The sequence below is a fragment of the Quercus suber genome, unplaced genomic scaffold (genome assembly GCF_002906115.3).
Source record: "Quercus suber isolate HL8 unplaced genomic scaffold, Cork oak 2.0 scaffold_163, whole genome shotgun sequence".
Taxonomy (NCBI): domain Eukaryota; kingdom Viridiplantae; phylum Streptophyta; class Magnoliopsida; order Fagales; family Fagaceae; genus Quercus; species Quercus suber.
Window position 1 is genome coordinate 149,311 of NW_027069624.1, and position 19,058 is coordinate 168,368.

At 34.0% G+C, this 19,058-nt stretch overlaps 2 protein-coding genes across 2 annotated transcripts; both read right to left on the reverse strand.

Annotated features, from left to right (window-relative positions):
* Nucleotides 1–9,005: 9,005 nt before the first annotated feature.
* Nucleotides 9,006–12,073, reverse strand: LOC112025820 (uncharacterized). The gene is made up of 3 exons (XM_065777738.1): nucleotides 11,705–12,073; nucleotides 11,550–11,595; nucleotides 9,006–11,341 (listed from the first exon to the last, which is right to left on the reverse strand). Exon 3 carries the CDS (start codon nucleotides 11,244–11,246, stop codon nucleotides 9,498–9,500), a length of 1,749 nt encoding a protein of 582 aa, XP_065633810.1. The 5' UTR covers nucleotides 11,247–11,341; nucleotides 11,550–11,595; nucleotides 11,705–12,073; the 3' UTR covers nucleotides 9,006–9,497.
* Nucleotides 12,074–14,588: 2,515 nt separating this feature from the next.
* On the reverse strand, nucleotides 14,589–16,709 carry LOC112025829 (uncharacterized). Its single transcript, XM_024058518.1, has one exon. The coding sequence runs from the start codon at nucleotides 16,707–16,709 to the stop codon at nucleotides 14,589–14,591; it is 2,121 nt and encodes a 706-aa protein (XP_023914286.1).
* Between the last annotated feature and the right edge of the window lie 2,349 nt (nucleotides 16,710–19,058).

A 19,058-nucleotide genomic window follows, 5' to 3' on the forward strand; every position in this document is an offset into this window, starting at 1 on the left:
CACATTTTCACATCTAAATAACTCAATGAACTGTGCCATTAAAATAATCATAAATTATCCAAAACTTCCAAATGACCAATACTTAAAACTTGAATAATAATTATTATTATTATTATTATTATTATTTTATGAATCAATAAAGATATTTTTTTGGATAATACGGTAAAGAATTTTATTCAAAGTAAGATAAGTATATAGTAGGAGCCCCAAAGACTCGAAACCAGCAGCTGACATAGTAGAACTCTGCATTACATACCACAATAACAACACAAACACACCATCCAAAGTAGGCAAATTCAACCCTCCTAGGCATGATTATCATGGTAAGGGGAAAGGATGACATCACAAAATGCTTAATCATGCATGAAAAAAGTTTCAAATGGTCAATATTTTTGTGTTCTTAATCATAAATTATGTTAATTTTGTTTTAATTTTACTTATTAATTTGAGAAGACTTTGGGGGACATCCTCTTTTGGCTGATATAATTTTTGAGCTTGGATCTTTGCCCCCAAATCATCACAGAGAACTAGCAATCATAAAACCCAAAATACCCAAACCAAATCAAGCTGAAATACCCAAACAAATTAATCCAAAATCAAGAAGAAAAAGTAAACAATTCATACACAAGATCTATCTTCTCAATACTAAAATACCTAAATCAAAACTAACCTAAAAGTAATAACAAAATCAAATATATATATATATATATATAAACAGCTTCTCCCACAAAAATTCTCACCGGTGGTAGTAGCGGATGATCTGTCGTGGACGGATGGTGCGCGGTGGTTGCGGCAGTGGTGGTGGAGGCGGTGGTGGCAGTGTCACAAAGCTTGCCAAGTCTCTTTCGTTCAGCCTCTTTCGTTCTCTATTTCTTTTTCTTTTGGTTTTCTTTTTTATTTTATACACTACCTATTCTACCGGTAACAAGTTTACCTAATAATTTAAATAAATGGTCAGGATTGAAAATTTTAAAATGTATTGCTGAGATTTGGGTAGATACCATACCTACTGAAAAAAGGGGTGGATATTGTAGAATGACCCTAATTAAAGATAAGGTAATATTAATTTACAAATTTATACAAAGATAATTAAATATTCTACTATTTTAAATACTTAACCAAATTTGCACTACATAACAATTTTTCGATATACCAATATAATTCAAAAAGTAACTGCAAATGTTTGGATTGCTACATCCCATTTAAACTTTCAAACGAAAATTAAAAAATCACAGCCACAAATGTCTTGTCTCATCTTAAATAGTTATTTTAAGGGATAATTACAGTAAACCCACCTGAGGTTAGGCCCGTTTTCACTTTGCCTACCCGTGGTTCAAAACTTATCACTTTGCTTACCTGTACTTCATTCTGTTTGCTCCCGTTACCCACCTCTCCCTTAGACGTTAGAAAAACATTTTTTTATTTGAAATTATAACATAAAATGGATCAAAACTTCTTCCCCTTAGGAAATTTCTCACGAAACCTAGAACTTCAAATGAAATAAATACTATGCCTCCAAATATCTATTGAGATAGGAAAAGGCTTTTACTTACAATGCAGAAGAAGTGGGACTCAAAATGAAGGTGAAGCCGTGCCCGAGTGTTTGTCCTGGCTTGACTCGCAACTGAGTCAAAGTGTTGTGTTTTTATGCTTTGGAAGCTTGGGTTTGTTCTCTATAGAACAACTAAAGGAGATAGCTTTAGGATTGGAAAAGAGTGACCAAAGGTTCTTATGGGTGGTACGAAATCCACCGAGTGAGAAACATGGCTTGGTTGTGTCAGCTTAACCTGACCCAGATTTAGATTCTTTGCTTCCAGAAGGGTTTTTCGTCCATACCAAAGAGAAAGGCTTAGTAGTGAAGTCATGGGCACCACAACTAGGTGGGTTTGTGACTCATTGTGGGTGGAACTCGGTGTTGGAAGCTGTGTGTGCGGGCGTGCCAATGGTGGCGTGGCCTCTTTACGCAGAGCAAAGGTTCAACAGGGTGGTGTGGGTGGAAGTGTACTCGCAGAGATCGCTCAATGCGCAAGATCGTGATGGAATTGCCATCGGAGAGATCGCCATCGGAAAGATGGAGCTATGGAAGTGTACTCGCAGATCTGGATAGAATCAGGTGGAAGTGTACTCGCAGAGATCGCTCAATGCGCAAGATCGTGATGGAATTGCCATCGGAGAGATCGCCATCGGAAAGATGGAGCTATGGAAGTGTACTCGCAGATCTGGATAGAATCGCCATCGGAGAGATCGTGAGGTGTGTTTGGTTGTAGCTTGGTTCCGTTGAGGATAGAGCCGTTTGAGGAGTCGAAGTCACGAAGGATCCATTTGGGTGACTCGAATCCAGATGAATAATCGATAGAGAGGTGGTTGGAAGAGATGCCGGAGTCTTTGATAGGGAGGTTCTCGTATCCAAATTTGTGGGTTGATTACTTGGTTTGGGTTAATTCTTTGGTTGATTTGTTTGGTTTGGATTGATTTTTGTGTAGTTGGGTTTGTGTTTGTTATGGGTTGGGGAGTGTTTAAGGGAATTTCAATTAATCTGGGTTTGAATTTTTTTTTCTTTGAGATTGAATCTGGGTTTGTTGTTTGTTCCTCCCATTTGTTCTTGTTGAAGTTCATGAGTAATGAAAATCCCTAACTTTTTGATTCTTGTTATATTTGTTTTTGTCTAAAAATGTGTTTTTCTAACGGCAAACAAAGAGGTGGGTTACAGAAGGCTAACGGAAGTAACCTTAGGTGGGTAAAGTGATAAGTTTCGTTACCTTAGGTGGGCAAAGTGATAAGTTTTGAACCACGGGTAGGCAAAGTGAAAACGGGCCTAACCTCAGGTGGGTTTACTGTAATTATCCCTTATTTTAAATACAAAATACCATACCTCTAGACCCTGGACTTGTAAGTTGTAATTTGAACCTACTCACCTAGAGTTTCAAGCGATAATAAAGAGAAGAAAAAAAAATCTATAGCCACACTCCACACGTATCATCTTATTTAATTAAAAAAATTACACTCCTAAGCAACTGTCTCACATGTCATGTCATGTCACCCTCTCCCCAATAAAGCATCAGATCCCACCTCCGTCTCTTAAGTGTCTTCATCTTCTTCACTCTCCCTATCTCATTCTCTATCCCTTTAATCTATCTTTACCAAAACAGATACATACTCCCTCCAACCAAATCACTAAACACTCAACAGTAAGATCCAGAGACGGTAGAACAAGATCTAATGATGGTGGAGCTTTTGGCAGAACGAGATATCAAGCCTGGGCTTCCGGTGGTGACAATAGATGGGCCACCACCGCCTATTTTCAGGAAATTTTTTTTAAAAAAATCTGTTATCCAACCGGTAAAACCATGTCCAATTTTGTAAACCGTGCGGTCTGACCTCGGTTCAAGCAGTTCGCTGCAAATTTTGATTTTTCGGTTTTGTTAGTTTAAAAAACCGAATTAATGACCGATTTTCAGTTAATTCGGTTTGACCGTACGATCCGGTTTAGATTTGAAAACCATTCCTTTTGCGTGATATGATTTATTATTACTTAACCTAAATTTGAATAATTAACTTAAGTAATTATTTAGTTAATATATTAAGTTAAACAATCTGCTTTAAGAGGCTTAAACAAACAAACACATTTTAAATGATTTGACTGGATTTTGTCACATCATTTTCTAATAGATATCAAACCAAGAGTAAATATATATGCCAACGGGGGTTTGGCTCAGTTGGGTATAGTTCGTTCGCTCTGTTTAACACGCTCAGGTTCGATTCCCGCTACCAGCAGGAGTCCGTTGGTGGGGGCTATTTGCCAACAAACCCGGGGGCTAGCGTAACCTAGCGAACCCCTATTTTCGTTTCTCAAAAAAAAAAAAAAAAGTCCATGAGGCAAAAATTTTAATACACTCATTTCATGGTAGATTGGTAAAATTTTAAGAACTTGAAAAGTATTCAAAACCAAGTTAAATTCCTTTCATATTCCTCTAGAGAGGATTAACGACGTTTTTGTTGTTCTAGTTCTAGAAAATTAGTATAATACACGTACGAAATTTTTTAAGAGATCCTTTAGTCTAATGATAAAACTAAAAATGGGAGTTGATGTAATTTTTATATATATTTTATTATGTACTCATTGGAGAATCACATCAAATAAGTTTGCAATCAACAAAGACATAATAACCAGACGAATGAACTATAGCTCAACTGACATTTTGTTCTTCTATGAGACTTACTTGGTGGAAGGGTGAAAGTAACCGTTATTAATTAGCATATTACTAGGGCCAGCTCAACAAATTTTGGGACTTTAGGCGAAAATTTTAAATGAGGTCTTTTTATAATTAAATATTAATAAAATAATACATATATTGATTTTTTTTCATTTTCTTCTAAATTATTTTGTTATTCATTATCAATTATTGTTACATTAGATGTTTCAACATTATTAGGACTATTTTCATTATTCTCTTTTTGTTGTATAATTTCATAATCTTCCAACTCTTTTTGATAAGTTTCTTGTTCATTTGTAATATTTTCACCCAAACTTTCTATTGTGTTTTTTTTAACACTAGTAACAAATTTATCCATAGATCCTTTTTGAGATTCAATTTGTTTTTCAATTTTTCTCTTTTTTAGAAGTTTTTCATATCCGGATAAATATTTTTTAGTAGACATTTATAATAAGAAAATATTTATAGATAAATAAAACACAATTTTATAATTAAAAATGGTAATTTAACTAAAAATAAAATTTAAAGTATAGAACAATAGAACCTGGTTATTGCAATTTTTCTAAAGCCATGACCACTTTAAAGTTTAAACTTGCACAAAAAAAAATTAATTTAATACATGGTTTAATAAATTAGTGTCACTATAATACAAATGAGTTGATATGATACACCAAATTATTAATTGGTATAATAATTTATAATAATAGATAAAGTGTCACTGTGTCATATTAATAAAAAAAAAGAGAAAAAAAAAAGAGAGGAGTAACCGGCCAACCTGTACTCCACTACTTCCATCATCCTATGACTAAGTTTTAAAGAAAAACGTGTCCTATCATTCTATCAATTATCATGGCAGAGAAGGGTCCAAATAGGGGCTTACGGCAGAAAAGCTATCATAGCAAAAAATTGAAAAACGTGTCCCATCCCATCAAACAATTGTGCAGTGCAATTGTTTATGGAAAAAGAGGGGAAGAAGACAAGAGTCTTTGTTTTCGAAAAGACAGAGAAAGAGGGGAAGAAGAAGAATACCTCTAGTAACTACCGAATGGTAGACTAGTATGCTGGAATCAACAAAGAGAAATTTCAAGCTAAACTGATTAACTGAGTTTATGGAAAAAGATCAAGAATCAAGATGAAGATGAAGAAAAGAAAGATGAGACCGTAAGAATATAGACGAAGAGGCAGAGAGATGAGAGGTTTTTCTCTTGCTTTTGACTTTTATAATCTCTATTTTAGCATATTTCAAGACAATTACGTTGTATTATTAATGAATTTGTCTGCTATTAATTTTAATTTTAGCATATTTCAAGAATGAGTTAATAAATTTGCTTCCTAAAATTTAATTTTGTTAGCTGAAGTTTGACTATTTTTATTTTTTCCGTTTTAATCTTTTGCATTTTAGGATACAATGGGGCATTTTTAATGCATTTTATTGGCCAATAAAAGTGCTTAAAATTTTTTTAATTAAAATATATAAATAAATATATTATTATATAATTTTTTTTTTACAAGTGGGGCCTTCTTTTATTTGGAGACTTAGGCGATTGCATCAATTGCATCACCTATTGAGGTGGCCCTGCATATTACAATATGATTTAGAATGTTTGCTCATAGAGTAATTCTAGTACCATATAAAAAATCACAATTTTTATCATAATTATCCTACGTGACAAACTGTGATTGATTACCTGTTATTATCATATAAACCCACAACTTTTTCACCATTACTCATAATTTGCCACATAAACAATTGCGGTAAGAATTGTACATTTTTTGGTGATACTAGATTTTTTGTTGCTTGGTAATAGAACTTATTTATAGGAAGAGATTCAAGCTAGGGCTAATAGCCAGGGACAGGTGCAAAATTGGCAAAATTCTACCAATTGCATGGCACGTCCTCCCATCAAGGACACAACCACATTAAACTTAAAGGCATTCTCGTCATGCTCAATAAGTTTCGAGTCATATAAATTTTACAAATGTATAAGTAAAGTTGTAATTTGTAAGTAAAAATTCATGTTAGTGATGGCCAAATGAGAACAAAGAAAAATCTTACTATCTTGATTATTGTGAAAAATATTATAAAAATACTATATACACAACCATTCTTACACCAAATTTCATAATCTGCTGACTTGTGTGATTATTAGTATTTAACGATTTAACAATGAGTGGTGGGTTCATACGGACAAAAATTGTCCACCATTTATAGTTAAAAAAAAAAAAAAAAAAGCAAATAGTGAAATTAGGTGTGGAATTTGGTATATTTTTAAAAGTATTCAAATTATTGTGTCTCTAACATTACTAGTTTTTACTAGTTTCAAAGTAGTTTTTTTCCAAATTTAGTCTAAAAATCCCACTAGCCAAGGCTGAGATTGGTGTCTTCTTCTTCTTCTTCTTCTTCTTCTTTCTTCTTTTTCCCCCTTTCTCTTTTTTTTGTCTGTCTCCACTCTCTCTTTTAGTTTTTGTGTTCTTTTTTTATTTGTGTTTCCAAAGCCGTTCTACATGATTAGAGCATCTCCAGCAGACTAGCCAAATTTTTATACTATTTGGCTAATGAACAGTGACATTTAGCTTTTGCCTACCCGCTTTTCAAATACACTTTCCAACAGACTCTCTATCTCATTCTCTATCTCATTTTCTATCTCATTTAAATATTATTTTTTCATTCATTTTATATTTATTCTTTATCATCATTTATTCTTCCTATATTTATTCCCAACAATTATATTTTTTAATGAGAAGTGTTATATTTCCAACATTTTTCATAATACTTTCACAACAAAATTTATGTGGAAAGTTGTTACTAGTTTTAATTTGAACCCATCACTAAAATTATTTTTTTACTCACCAATATTAATTAATAATAATCTGTTACTTAAAATTTATTGAGAAAATATTGTAAAAATATTATAGTAATAGTTTTCAATTATAATTTTTTATTTTTTATATTATTTTTCTTCCTACCATTTCATTTCCATCATCCACGTTTCATTTCTTTTTTTCTTTTTTCTTTTTCTTGCTTTTCTCCACCACACAAGGGTCCAGGCCCTTCTTTTATTTTCTTTTTCACTTCATCTCAAGAACATTCCAGCGTCTCACCACATCAGAGAGAGAGAGAGAGAGAGAGAGAGAGAGAGAGAGAGAGAGAGATCGGCCTATCGTCCTCCAGCCGCTCTAGCTGCCTCCAGTGCCGCTCCAGCCACTGCGCCAATGCTGCTCTAGCCACTGCTCCAGCGCCGCTCCAGCCATGCTCCAACCGCCGCTTGTCGTCCTCTCCACCACCAGGCTGGGTCAGATCGGCTTGTTCTTTCTTCTTCTTCTTCTTCTTCTTCTTCTTCTTCTTCTTTTTTTTTTTTTTCATATTTGCTTGTTCTGATTCAACTTTATTTTAAGAATTGGATTTTGTTTTGTGTTTTGTGTTTGGATTATGTGAGAAACAGACAGAATGAGAGAAAAAGAAAATCCGGAGGAGAGAGAAAGAATTGATAAATAAGTAGTTGGCTTAATTTTTTAATCCAAGAAATTCAATAGCTAATGAATAGTAGCACATCAGACTTGATGGGCTACTGTTCATGATGTGCTACTGTTCATGAGCAAAAAAAAATCAAGGTTTGCCGAGTCTACTGGAGCATTAACAGTGCACAAATTCTCTAAATTTTAGCTAATATGCTTGGATATAGAGCCTGTTGGAGATGCTCTTACATTGGAAAGATAGGCAAGTTTTAGCCATTCCTTTTTTTCACCTTGCCCAAGGTGATGTGACATAACTCTTAAGTACTTTTAATTAATATTTACAAATTTTTTATAGAAAAAAAATCTAATAGCACACTTTATCTCATACATTTTTACTATAATTGTAATGTGATAGAGAGTGAGTAATAAAGAGAAAATAATCAACAATAGGTAAATGATAGACATTTGAATTCACAATTGTGCCCAAAAAAAAATTGTATGATTCTAAAATTACTTTCTTCTAAAAGCAATATATATAATTGAGTATATAATTATTTTAACATAAAACTATTAGATAATTTAAAATTTTTATTTAATTTAATTTAATATAAGTGTTCTTATAATTTGTATATTATTATTTCTCTCACAAGTTTAACTAATCAACATATAAATAAATAAATAAATACTATATCTACCTTTGCTAAGTATTTGATATTTCTTATTTGTTTTGTGAAAGTTTTGATATAAAAAAATATATTTGAAAGATAGATTTTTATATTTAATTTAATTATTTTGGTTATTTCTTATATTTATATTAATTTAATATAATTAATTATATTTTATTAATTATTAAATTAATTATAACATAATCACGGTTTAATTTCGGTTCGATCTCATCCGACCTTAAAAATCTTGAACTTTTTTCTCTTACGGTTCATTGAATAGTTCCGATTTGAAAACCATATTCATAACCCAGGGTACATCTTTTTACTTTTTACCTTTTGTCAGTTTTAATTCAAATAATTTAACTTCAAATTTATTTTTTGAAAATAAACTTAATTATCTTTTAGCCATTTGATCACATATTTAATATAAAATTTACCAAAAACTATTTTCCTGATTTAGAGTACATTTGGATTTGCTTTGCTTATTTAAATGCACACTAAATCAAGAAAATAGTAAATATCTTCTCTACATAAATCGGAAAACAGATACTCTAATGAATTTGAAGCGCGTTAAGCAATGCCAAGGTTAAAGAAATCAAATCAAAGGAAATAACAGAAGATCAAATGCTAATCAAGCCAAATATACAACAAACGTTACAACCGCAGCGACAATTTTTTTTTTCTTTTTTTTTTTTTTAATAATGAGGGCACACATCTATCTATATATTATACATACTCTGGAACGGAAATGCATGAGAAATCACATAATATCATACAATCTTAAGGAAAACACATAGGGACAAATGCATTAGTCAAACATCCTGAGTACAGTCTCGCTTGAGTATACCAGCATGAGAGAGTAATGCCCACAAGTGAGTCACAAACTCTCCTCCCATGGCTAGGTGCTCTGCATGGGCAGTTTCATCATCGGAGGGAGCCACAAACAACATCATCTCTGCCCAAAATTCAGCCAGAATTTTCCATCTATCCACATTTTCATCTAGCAGATACTTCGCAAGTTCAGCACCCTTTCCAATAATTTCTTGGCATTTTTGGTCTCCAACCTCTTGGCCTTCTTGGTCTCTAACCTCTTGGCCGCCTTCTTGGTCTCTAACCTCTTGGCCTTCTTGGTCTCCTTCTTGGTCTCTACCCACTTGGCCTTCTAGGTCTCTACCCTCTCGGCCTTCTTGGTCTCTGACCCTTGGCCTAAAGTCGACATCTTTTCGGAAATTCTTTTCTTGCGATCATCTTTGCATAAATTAAACATCTTTTGGCAAATACTTTTCTCGCATCCCTTGAGTCTCTCCCTGGCTTCAACAACTACATGATCAAAAATAAATTCTGTAACATACGGATGATCAGGTAAAAGTCTTGGAGCAAAAGCCACCAAATAGGCACAGTATTTAGACAACTTAGTTGCCACAATGAAGTCTTCGCTTTCACTTTGTTGGTTGACATGTTTCCCTGTGTCAATTACCTGTGATGATAAATTGAGCTCGCAAAGACTGGTGGCTATATGCCAGACCATGATAACATGCGTTTGTGTCGGAAGTTTACATGCCCGAGAGAGTCTCTCAACCCCGTTTCGCTGCAGAGAATCTACCCCATTTCTCAGTCGCTTCCCATTGGTCTTTAGAGAGTGAATAATTGCTCTCTTCACCTCCATCGGCAATGAGACGTGAGCACTTAGTTTTCGACCTTTTCTCGGCTTATCTATATAAGGAGAAGTCAAACGATTGTAGAGCAATACGGAAGGGTTATGACTAAAAGATTCAAGAAGAGAATATTGGCCAAGTTTTCCATCCCAGGGTTTCAACAATTGCCTATGACATATAACTCGTATGATCATCTCCATGCATTTATTACGCAACCAGGGTTTTTCAACATAATGGCAAAGCCACTGTACCTTAGCCCAATCGGAGAAGCTGACAACAAAAAATTGCACAATTTCCATGAAAAGTATAGCGACTAAAACTACACCTGTGAGAAGAGCATCAAGGTTATGTCCACCTGTTGTCATGAGGTGCACATCAGAACCTCCGTTTCTTTCTTGGTAGTTCTTTAGGGTGGGAATCGCAACCCAACAACCAATTATGACAATAATGAACTCAAAATTTCTTACTAATGGAAGCCCCTTGGCAAATAAGGCGGGATATTTTGTGTAAAAGAGATCATAAAGAAATCCGAGCTCCAGCTCAATTACTCTGAATGCTCTCTCATGGTCATCACCTTCTTTGGAAAGAAGCCCATATCGAACAAAATTCCATGTCTTCGGCTGGGAGCTTTCAGGGAAGGAATATTTTGCAAATCTACGACAGAGAAGCCTATACAATGCATAGGAAAGGCAGATATATTTGAGTCGCCCGTCTGGATCTCCGGTGGAGCTTAAGAGTTTCCCTTCGCATTGCCAGATCATATCAATGGTAATGACTTTATGATCACCTGTCGTCTCTAACTGCATATGGTAGCGTGGTGGTTGAACTTTCACCCGTGCCTTCTCTTCGCCTTTCACCAAATACTTGTAGCCTTTCATGCAAGTAGCATCTGCTTCATCGCGTTCTTTGTTTCTCTCATCTTCCATGTAGTCTGCAACCAGTTTGGTGTTTCTCACCAAACCATATGATTTGCAAGCTAACTCCAAAGCTTCGGCTCTGCCGCCTGTCCTACTCAAAGACAAGGCATAGAGGAGATAGAGTGGAATCATAAATTTGAGTTTGTGAGTATGCATACCTATCAGCCAGCCCAGCCAAAAATACATGACAAAAAGTTCCACGTTATATCTCTTCCGATTCTCACTGTCTTCAAGGCTGTATGCAGACATGCAATCAGCGCTTCCATGAAAAATAATCAAAAACGTCCCCCAAACAGAAAACAATTCATTACGGAATGTAGCTGACTTCATCAGGCCCATGGCGTAGTTTATCAGGTACGTACACAAAAGATAAGATGCCCATATCGAATATTTGAGCTTCAGACTGTGGCTTCGACGCCTCCATGATCCGAAGACTGTAAGAAAGGCTATCAGGAGTGTTGTCAAAAGGACATATGATTCAACGTACAATAGCGTTTCACGAGGTGTTTCAGATGCCATTTTGAGTTTGTACGCTCCTAATACCAAAATATATGAATGGATACTTGTAGAAGCCCTACATTCTTAAATTTACCCTATTTTCTTCAAGAGACAAGAGGAAGAAATAGTGGGAAGAAAAATGACCTTTCAAGATACCCACAACTCTATAGAGTAGCCAGAGTTCCACCAACTAAAAAAGAAAAACAAAAGTATAAACAGTAATCAGGAAAATAAAGATGAAGAACTAAAGGAGAAAACAGAGGAGATGGAACGGAGATTAAAAGAGAGGAAGTCAATACCGTTTCGTACCGGCCGATATAGCCGAAATTTTTTCGTACAAGTGAACAATCCGGTACCCGCAGACCCTAATTTCGTTTCGTTTTAAATACCGGACTATTCCGGTTTGTACCGGCCTTTCAGGCGAATTGCAGTCATTCCGGCCGAAAAATGCGTTTCGGCCCAGAATGTAATTTCTCTGCAACTTGAAAAAAAAATTAAAAAAAAATAAAAGAGAGAGAGAGAGAGAGAGACAGAAAGAAAGAAGGAGGCACGGTAGTGGCAATGTAGCTCAAGCACAGTGTGGCCAGACCAGCCGGTTCAACATTTGAGTGAGGAGAAGGAACTTGAGAGAGAGAAACTGATCTGTGAGGAAAAAAGAGAAATAGTTCTTAGTGTGATTATGAGTTAGTTTTAAATAGAGAAAAGTATGCGCGAGAGACTGGAGAGAGACTGAAAGAAGCAGATTTGTGAGAGAGAAGTCCTGAAGGACCACGTGGGCTACTGTAGAGTGGATCTTAAGACAAGATTTAATTTGAAAATGTATGGATAGAAATTAAAGAGAAATGAGATAATAATAAAAAGTAAGTAAACAAAGAGATAAAGTTGACTAGACAAGACAGTTGGGGACAAATAAATAGTAGTGGGGTATAAAGCTGACAAAAAAATGCTTGGGGAACGTGAAAGCTGAGTATAAAAACTCACGTTAGCTTTCGGATTCTTTGGCTTTTATCACCAACAAATTTTTATAATTATTTTATTGATTCTACCAAACCCATCTCACTCATTATCTATTTATCTCATCTAAACCTTCTTCTTGATTTTCTTTCTTTTGGTCTTATTTTTTTTAATAAACTTATAAGCTTAAATAGTTTAACTTTTTAACAAATTAACTTTTACCAAATAAGTAAATTTATAAATATACAAATAATATATATACTTTTAAATTTATTAATACATATATATATATATATATATTATTTTTTAAATAAAGTAGATGATTAACTTAATTATTTGTATTATTTATTTTCTTTGTATGAAATGAGCAATTAAGTTTTTGTTTTTTATATTGTGTTTTTTTTTCTTAAGAATGGGCTCTTTTTATATATAGAAGATTTGACTAGATTTTGTCACATCATTTTCTAATAGATATCCAAGCAATGATATTTAACATTTAAATGTCCATAAGGTAAAATTTTTAATCCACTCATTTCACAGTAGATTGATAAAATTTTAAGAACTTGAAAAGTTTTCCAAACCAAGTTAAATTTCATTCTTATTCCTCTAGAGAGGATTAACGACGTTTTTGTTATTCTAGTTCGAGAAAATTAGTATAAAAATAAAGAATAGTAATTGTCCGAAATTTTTTAAGAGATACTTTAGTCTAATGATGAAACTAAAAATGGGAGTTGATGTTATTTTTATATATATTTTATTCTTTACTCATTGGCTTTGTAATCAACAAATACATAATAACCAGACAAATGAACTGTAGCTCAACTGACATTTGTTCTTCTTTGAGACTTACTTGGTGGAAGGATGATAGTAACCGATAGTAATTAGCATATTATGATTTAATATGTTTGCTTGTAGAGTAATTTTAGTACCTCATAAAAAATCACAATTTTTACCATAACTATTCTACGTGACAACTCATGATTGATTACTTATTATTATCATATGAACCTTTTACTTTTTCTCCATTACTTACAATCTACAACATAGACAATTGTGGTAAAAATTGTGCATTTTTTTATGGTACTAAATTTTTCGTTGCTCAATAATAGGACTTATTTATAAGAAGAGATTCAAGCTAGGACTAATAGCCAGGGAAAGGTGCAAACTTAGCAAAATTCTACCAATTGCATGGCACGTCCTCCTATCGAGGACACAACCGCACTAAACTTAAAAGCATTCACATCATGCTCAATAAGTTTAGAGTTATATAAAATTTTAGAACTGTACAGGTAAAGTTTTAATTTGTAAGTACAAAGTCATGTTAGTGATGGGCCCAAATGATAATAAAGAAAAAAATTACTATCTCAATTGTTGTGAAAAATATTGCAACTATATTACATACACAACCATTCTTACACCAAATTTCATAACCTGCCAACTTTTACGATTATTAGTATTTAATGATGAGTGGTGGGTTCATATGGGCAGAAATTGCCCACCATTCATAGTTACACACAAAAAAAAGAGCAAATAGTGAAAGTAGGTATGCAATTGGGTGTATATTTAGAATGATTGAAATTATTGTGCGTATAGCATTATTTGTTTCATAGTTTTTTTTTTTTTTTCGCCTAAAAATCCCACTAGCTAAGGCTGAGGTTGGTGTCTTATTGATAACCCACCTACTGAGGGTGAGTTAGGCTCCATCTTTTTGCTTGTTACTTTTATCAGTTTTAATTCAAATAATTTAACTTCAAATTTATTTTTTGAAAATAAGCTTAATCATCTTTTAGCTTTTTATCAAATATTTAATAAAAAATTTACCAAAAACTATTTTCCTGATTTAGAGTACATTTGGATTTGCTTTGTTTATTTAAATGTAATCTAAATCAGGAAAATAGTAAATATCTTCTCTACATAATTCGGAAAACAGATACTCTAATGAATTTGAAACACGTTAAGCAATGCCAAGGTTAAAGAAATTAAATCGAAGGAAATAACAAAAAATCAAACACTAATCAAACCAAATATACAACACGCGTTACAATACAACCACAGCGACACATCTTCTTCTTCTTCTTTTTTTATTTTTTATTTTTTTTATTTTTATTTTTTTGTTATTTTTAATGAGGGCACACATCTATCTATTATACATTCTCGGAATGGAAATGCATGAGAAATCACACAACATCATACAATCATAAGGAAATCACATAGGGACAAATGCATTAGTCAAACATCCTGAGCTGAGTCTCGCTTGAGTATACCAGCATGAGAGAGTAATGCCCACAAGTGAGTCACAAACTCTCCTCCCATGGCTAGGTGCTCTGCATGGGCAGTTTCATCATCAGAGGGAGCCACAAACAACATCATCTCTGCCCAAAATTCAGCCAGAATTTTCCATCTCCGCCCATTTTCTTTTATTGTTTCTATCAGATACTTCGCAAGTTTGGCACCCTCTACAATAATTTCTTGGTTTCCATCCTCTTGGCCTAAAGTCAACATCTTTTCGGAAATTATTTTCTTGCGATCATCTTTGCATAAATTAAACATCTTTTGGCAAATATTTTTCTCGCATCCTTTGAGTTTCTCCCTGGCTTCAACAACTACACGATCAAAAATAAATTCTGTAATATACGGATGATCAGGTAAAAGTCTTGGAGCAAAAGCCACCAAATAGGCACAGTATTTAGACAACTTAGTTGCCACAATGAAGTCTTCGCTTTCCCTTTGTTGGTTGACCTGTTCCCCTGTGACATTTTCTTGTGATGATGAACTGAGCTCGCAGAGACTGGTGGCTATATGCCAGACCATGATAACATGCGTCTGTGTCTTAAGTGTACATGCCCAGGAGAGTTCATTCTCAACCCTGTTTCTCCGCAGAGAAGCTACCCCGTTTGTCAATCGCTGGATTTGCTGCTCATGGGTCTTTAGAGAGTGAATAATTGCTTTCTTCACTTCCATCGGCAATGTGACTTGAGCACTTAGTTTTAGACCATCTCTCGGCTTATCTATATAAGGAGAAGTCCAACGATTGTAGAGCAATATGGAAGGGTTATGACTAAAAGATTCAAGAAGAGAATATTGGCCAAGTTTTCTATCCCAAGGTTTAAACAATTTCCTATGACATATAACTCGTATGATCATCTCTATGCATTTATTATGCCACAAGGGTTTTTTAACATAATAGCAAAGCCACTGTACCTTAGCCCAATCGGAGAAGTTGACAACGAAAAATTGCACAATTTCCATGCAAAGTATAGCGATTAAAACAACACCTGTGACAAGCAGAGCAGCAAGGCTAGGTCTTCGACGGTAGTCGTTTAGAAGGGAAGCCACAACCCAAAAGCCAATACCTATGACAATAATGATCTCAAAATTTCTGAATAATGGAAGTCCCTTGGCAAATAAGACGGGATATTTTGTGTAAAAGAGATCATAAAGAAATCCGAGCTCCAGCTCTATTACTCTGAATGCTCTCTCGTGGTCACCTTCTTTGGAAAGAAGCCCATATCGAACAAATTCCCATGTCTTAAGCTGGGAGCTTTCAGAGAAGGAATATTTTGCAAATCTACGACAAAGAAGCCTATACAATGCATAGGAAAGGCAGATATCCTTGAGTCGCCCGTCTGGATCTCCGGTGGAGCTTAAGAGTCTCCCTTCGCATTGCCAGATCATATCAATGGTAATGACTTTATGATCATCTCTAGTTTCAAACTGCATATGGTAGTTTGGTGCTTTAACTGTCACCATTGACTTCTTTTCGCCTTTCACCAAATACTTGTAGCCTCTCATGCAAGTAGGATCTGCTTCACCGCCTTTTATATTGCTCTCAACTTCCATTAAGTCTGCAACTAGTTTGGTGTTTCTCACCAAACCATATGATTTGCTTGCTAACGCCAAAGCTTCCGCTCTGCCTCCTGTCCGTCTCAAAGACAAGAAATAGAGGAGATAGAGTGGAATCATAAATTTGGCTTCGTGAGTATGCAAAACTATCAGCCAGCCCAGCCAAAAATACTGAAGAAAAATTTCCAAGTTATATCTCTTCCGATGCTCACAATCTTCAAGGCTGTAGGCGGAGATGCAATCAGCGCTTCCAAGAAACATAATCAAAAACGTCGCCCAAATAGCAAACAATTCATGACGGATGTCTGTTGACTTCATCAGGCCCATGACGTAGTTTATCAGGTACGTAGACAAAAGATAAGATGCCCATATCGAATATTTGAGCATCAAACTGTGGCTTCGACGCCTCCATGATCCGAAGACTGTAAGAAAGGCTACCAGGAGCGTTGTCAAAATGACATAAAATTCAACATAAAATACCGTTTCCGCAGGTTTTTCACATCCCATTTTGTTCCAGTACGCTCCTAATTCCGAAATATATGAACGGACACTTGTAGAAGCCCTATATTCTTAAATTTGCCCTATGTTCTTCAAGACACAAGAGGGGGAAACAGTGGGAAGAAAAAGGGCATTTCAAGATAGCCACAGCTCTATAGAGTAGCCAGAGTTCCACCAACTAAAAAGGAAAAACAGAAGTATAAACAGTAATCAGAAAAATAAAGATGAAGAGCTAAAGGAGAAAAGAGAGGAAAAGGAACGGAGATTAAGTCTAGTATGAAGTCTGAAGTGAAGAGAACGTGGTGCAGTAGAAATTTTGATGGGGGGAGAGGGGTTTTAATAAGAGAGGAGACTGTAGATCGTGCTGTGTGAATAGGAAATACTCATGCACGTGATGCTTGAGTATATTTTTGTGTGAAAGGTGGGACCAATGCACTAGTTCTGTGAAACTGACCAATGCCGTATCAAAACAAACAACCTATAGATGCTTTACTACCAATCATTTCGGATTACGTCCAATCGTTACCAATCATTTCGGATTATGCCCAATCATTTCGGATTACTTGACCAATGCTGTAAGGAAAAAAAAAATAATGTGACCAATGCCAGATGAGGAAAAGAGGATAGAGCTGCCGACAATATATCAAAACAATATTTTGAGGGATCATACTCTGTTTCAAATCCAATTAAAACAAGAAGTATTTGATAAACAAGAACTCTAGGTTTTTGCCATAAGGGAGGTCCTAAGTTCAAATTTTGCCATAAGAAGTGTTTGGAATATAACTTAATGCTTTTAGCTTATATTTTCACAGGATCGAGCCCAACAGGTAAGATGTTACTATAGTTAGACTCAAGTAGAAGACATTGACTCAAACCGCTCCCATACTCATTTTTGTTTAGCAAATAAATAAATAAATAAGAACTCTAGTAATTTTTTTCTTTTTAATAAAAGATTAGAAAATTTTCACAAAATATCAAAACAATTGCTAACAAGGTTAACTGCATAGTTTTAAAAACCGATACGGTCAAAGAATCAGAATATAGAGTGGTTACCAATTTTATGATCCAATCGAGGTTTGACTAATGGTCAAACTGGTAATGTCATAAATAATTAATTAATATTTATAAAATTATAAAAATAAATATACAATTTTATAACTAATCATTTTAACTTTAAAAAATATATATATATATATATATATATATATATATATAGTAAAACATTAAACAGTAACCTACCCACTTTTGGACACCACTTAATAAAATTCAACCAAAACAGGGAAAAAAAATAAAAAATAAAAAAGATATTAGGTTACCACTACAAAGTATTTTAGTTATTTTTTAATTTTCCTTCCTATCTAACTTTTTGCTAAATTTTCCAAAAAAAAAAAAAACATAAAATGAGACGCATAAATAGTGCTAGTGAATGAAATTATAATAGCTACTTGTACTCATTCTAAAATGATCTTCCAAGATATATGTCCTTGTTCTAAAGTGCTAGTGAGTGAAATTATGGTAGTTAGAAAACTCATCGTTACAATTTGCTTCCTAGGCCAGGAGAGCTAAACTAAACTACGTAAAATAAAAAATTGCCAGTTTACTCAAGAAAAATTTAATAAGCAGGTCTTGATACCTTTTCGTTACTTGTCGATTTATCACTTATTAAATATTTTCTTAACTTGTAAATTGAACATTTTCTTGAACGTAACGGTGATAAGGGTGAAATGACTGAAATCTCCTTTAAAACGTTTCCTCATCGGCTATGATGGAGCATGGGATGAGTAAGACGTCATGAAATCATCAAAAATATTATACGGGCACTAATGTTGTTTTTATTTTTTATTATTTTGTATTTAGATATATGACTAAAATTACCCAAACTTAACGTGCATTTAAATACCAACTAAAATCCAGTCTTTGCTTGAATTTTTAGCTGATTGCGGGTCCCGTGTGGGCCCTACAACAAGGAATTTCCATTCTCGTAAAAGTAGCTTATTTTTTTCATACGGTTGCTAGATACTATTTACGGTCTTACTTTATGTTTTCTTTTATCGCGATTCTACTGTACTTCTTTTTCTATAATACTTTAATAAATAAAGAATAATAATAATAATAAACATATTTGATTCAATTATTATTGACAGCAATTTTTGTAATAAAAAAATATGCAAGTTGTTTACAATCAAACACTTAGAATCACTATCTAATCATCTTCTAAAAAGAATCATTTTACAATCTTTGGAGCGACGCAAAAAGCCAATCGAATTATAGAACAGAAGAATCAAATTAAAAATAAAATAATAAAAGAAAAGAAAAAGAACGGATTTCTTTTAGTGCGATTCTACTGTACTTCTTTTT

Coding starts and splice junctions, on each gene's coding strand:
- LOC112025820 (XM_065777738.1), bottom strand. CDS start 11,246: ATGGGCCTGATGAAGTCAGCTACATTCCGTAATGAATTGTTTTCTGTT.
- LOC112025829 (XM_024058518.1), bottom strand. CDS start 16,709: ATGGGATGTGAAAAACCTGCGGAAACGGTATTTTATGTTGAATTTTAT.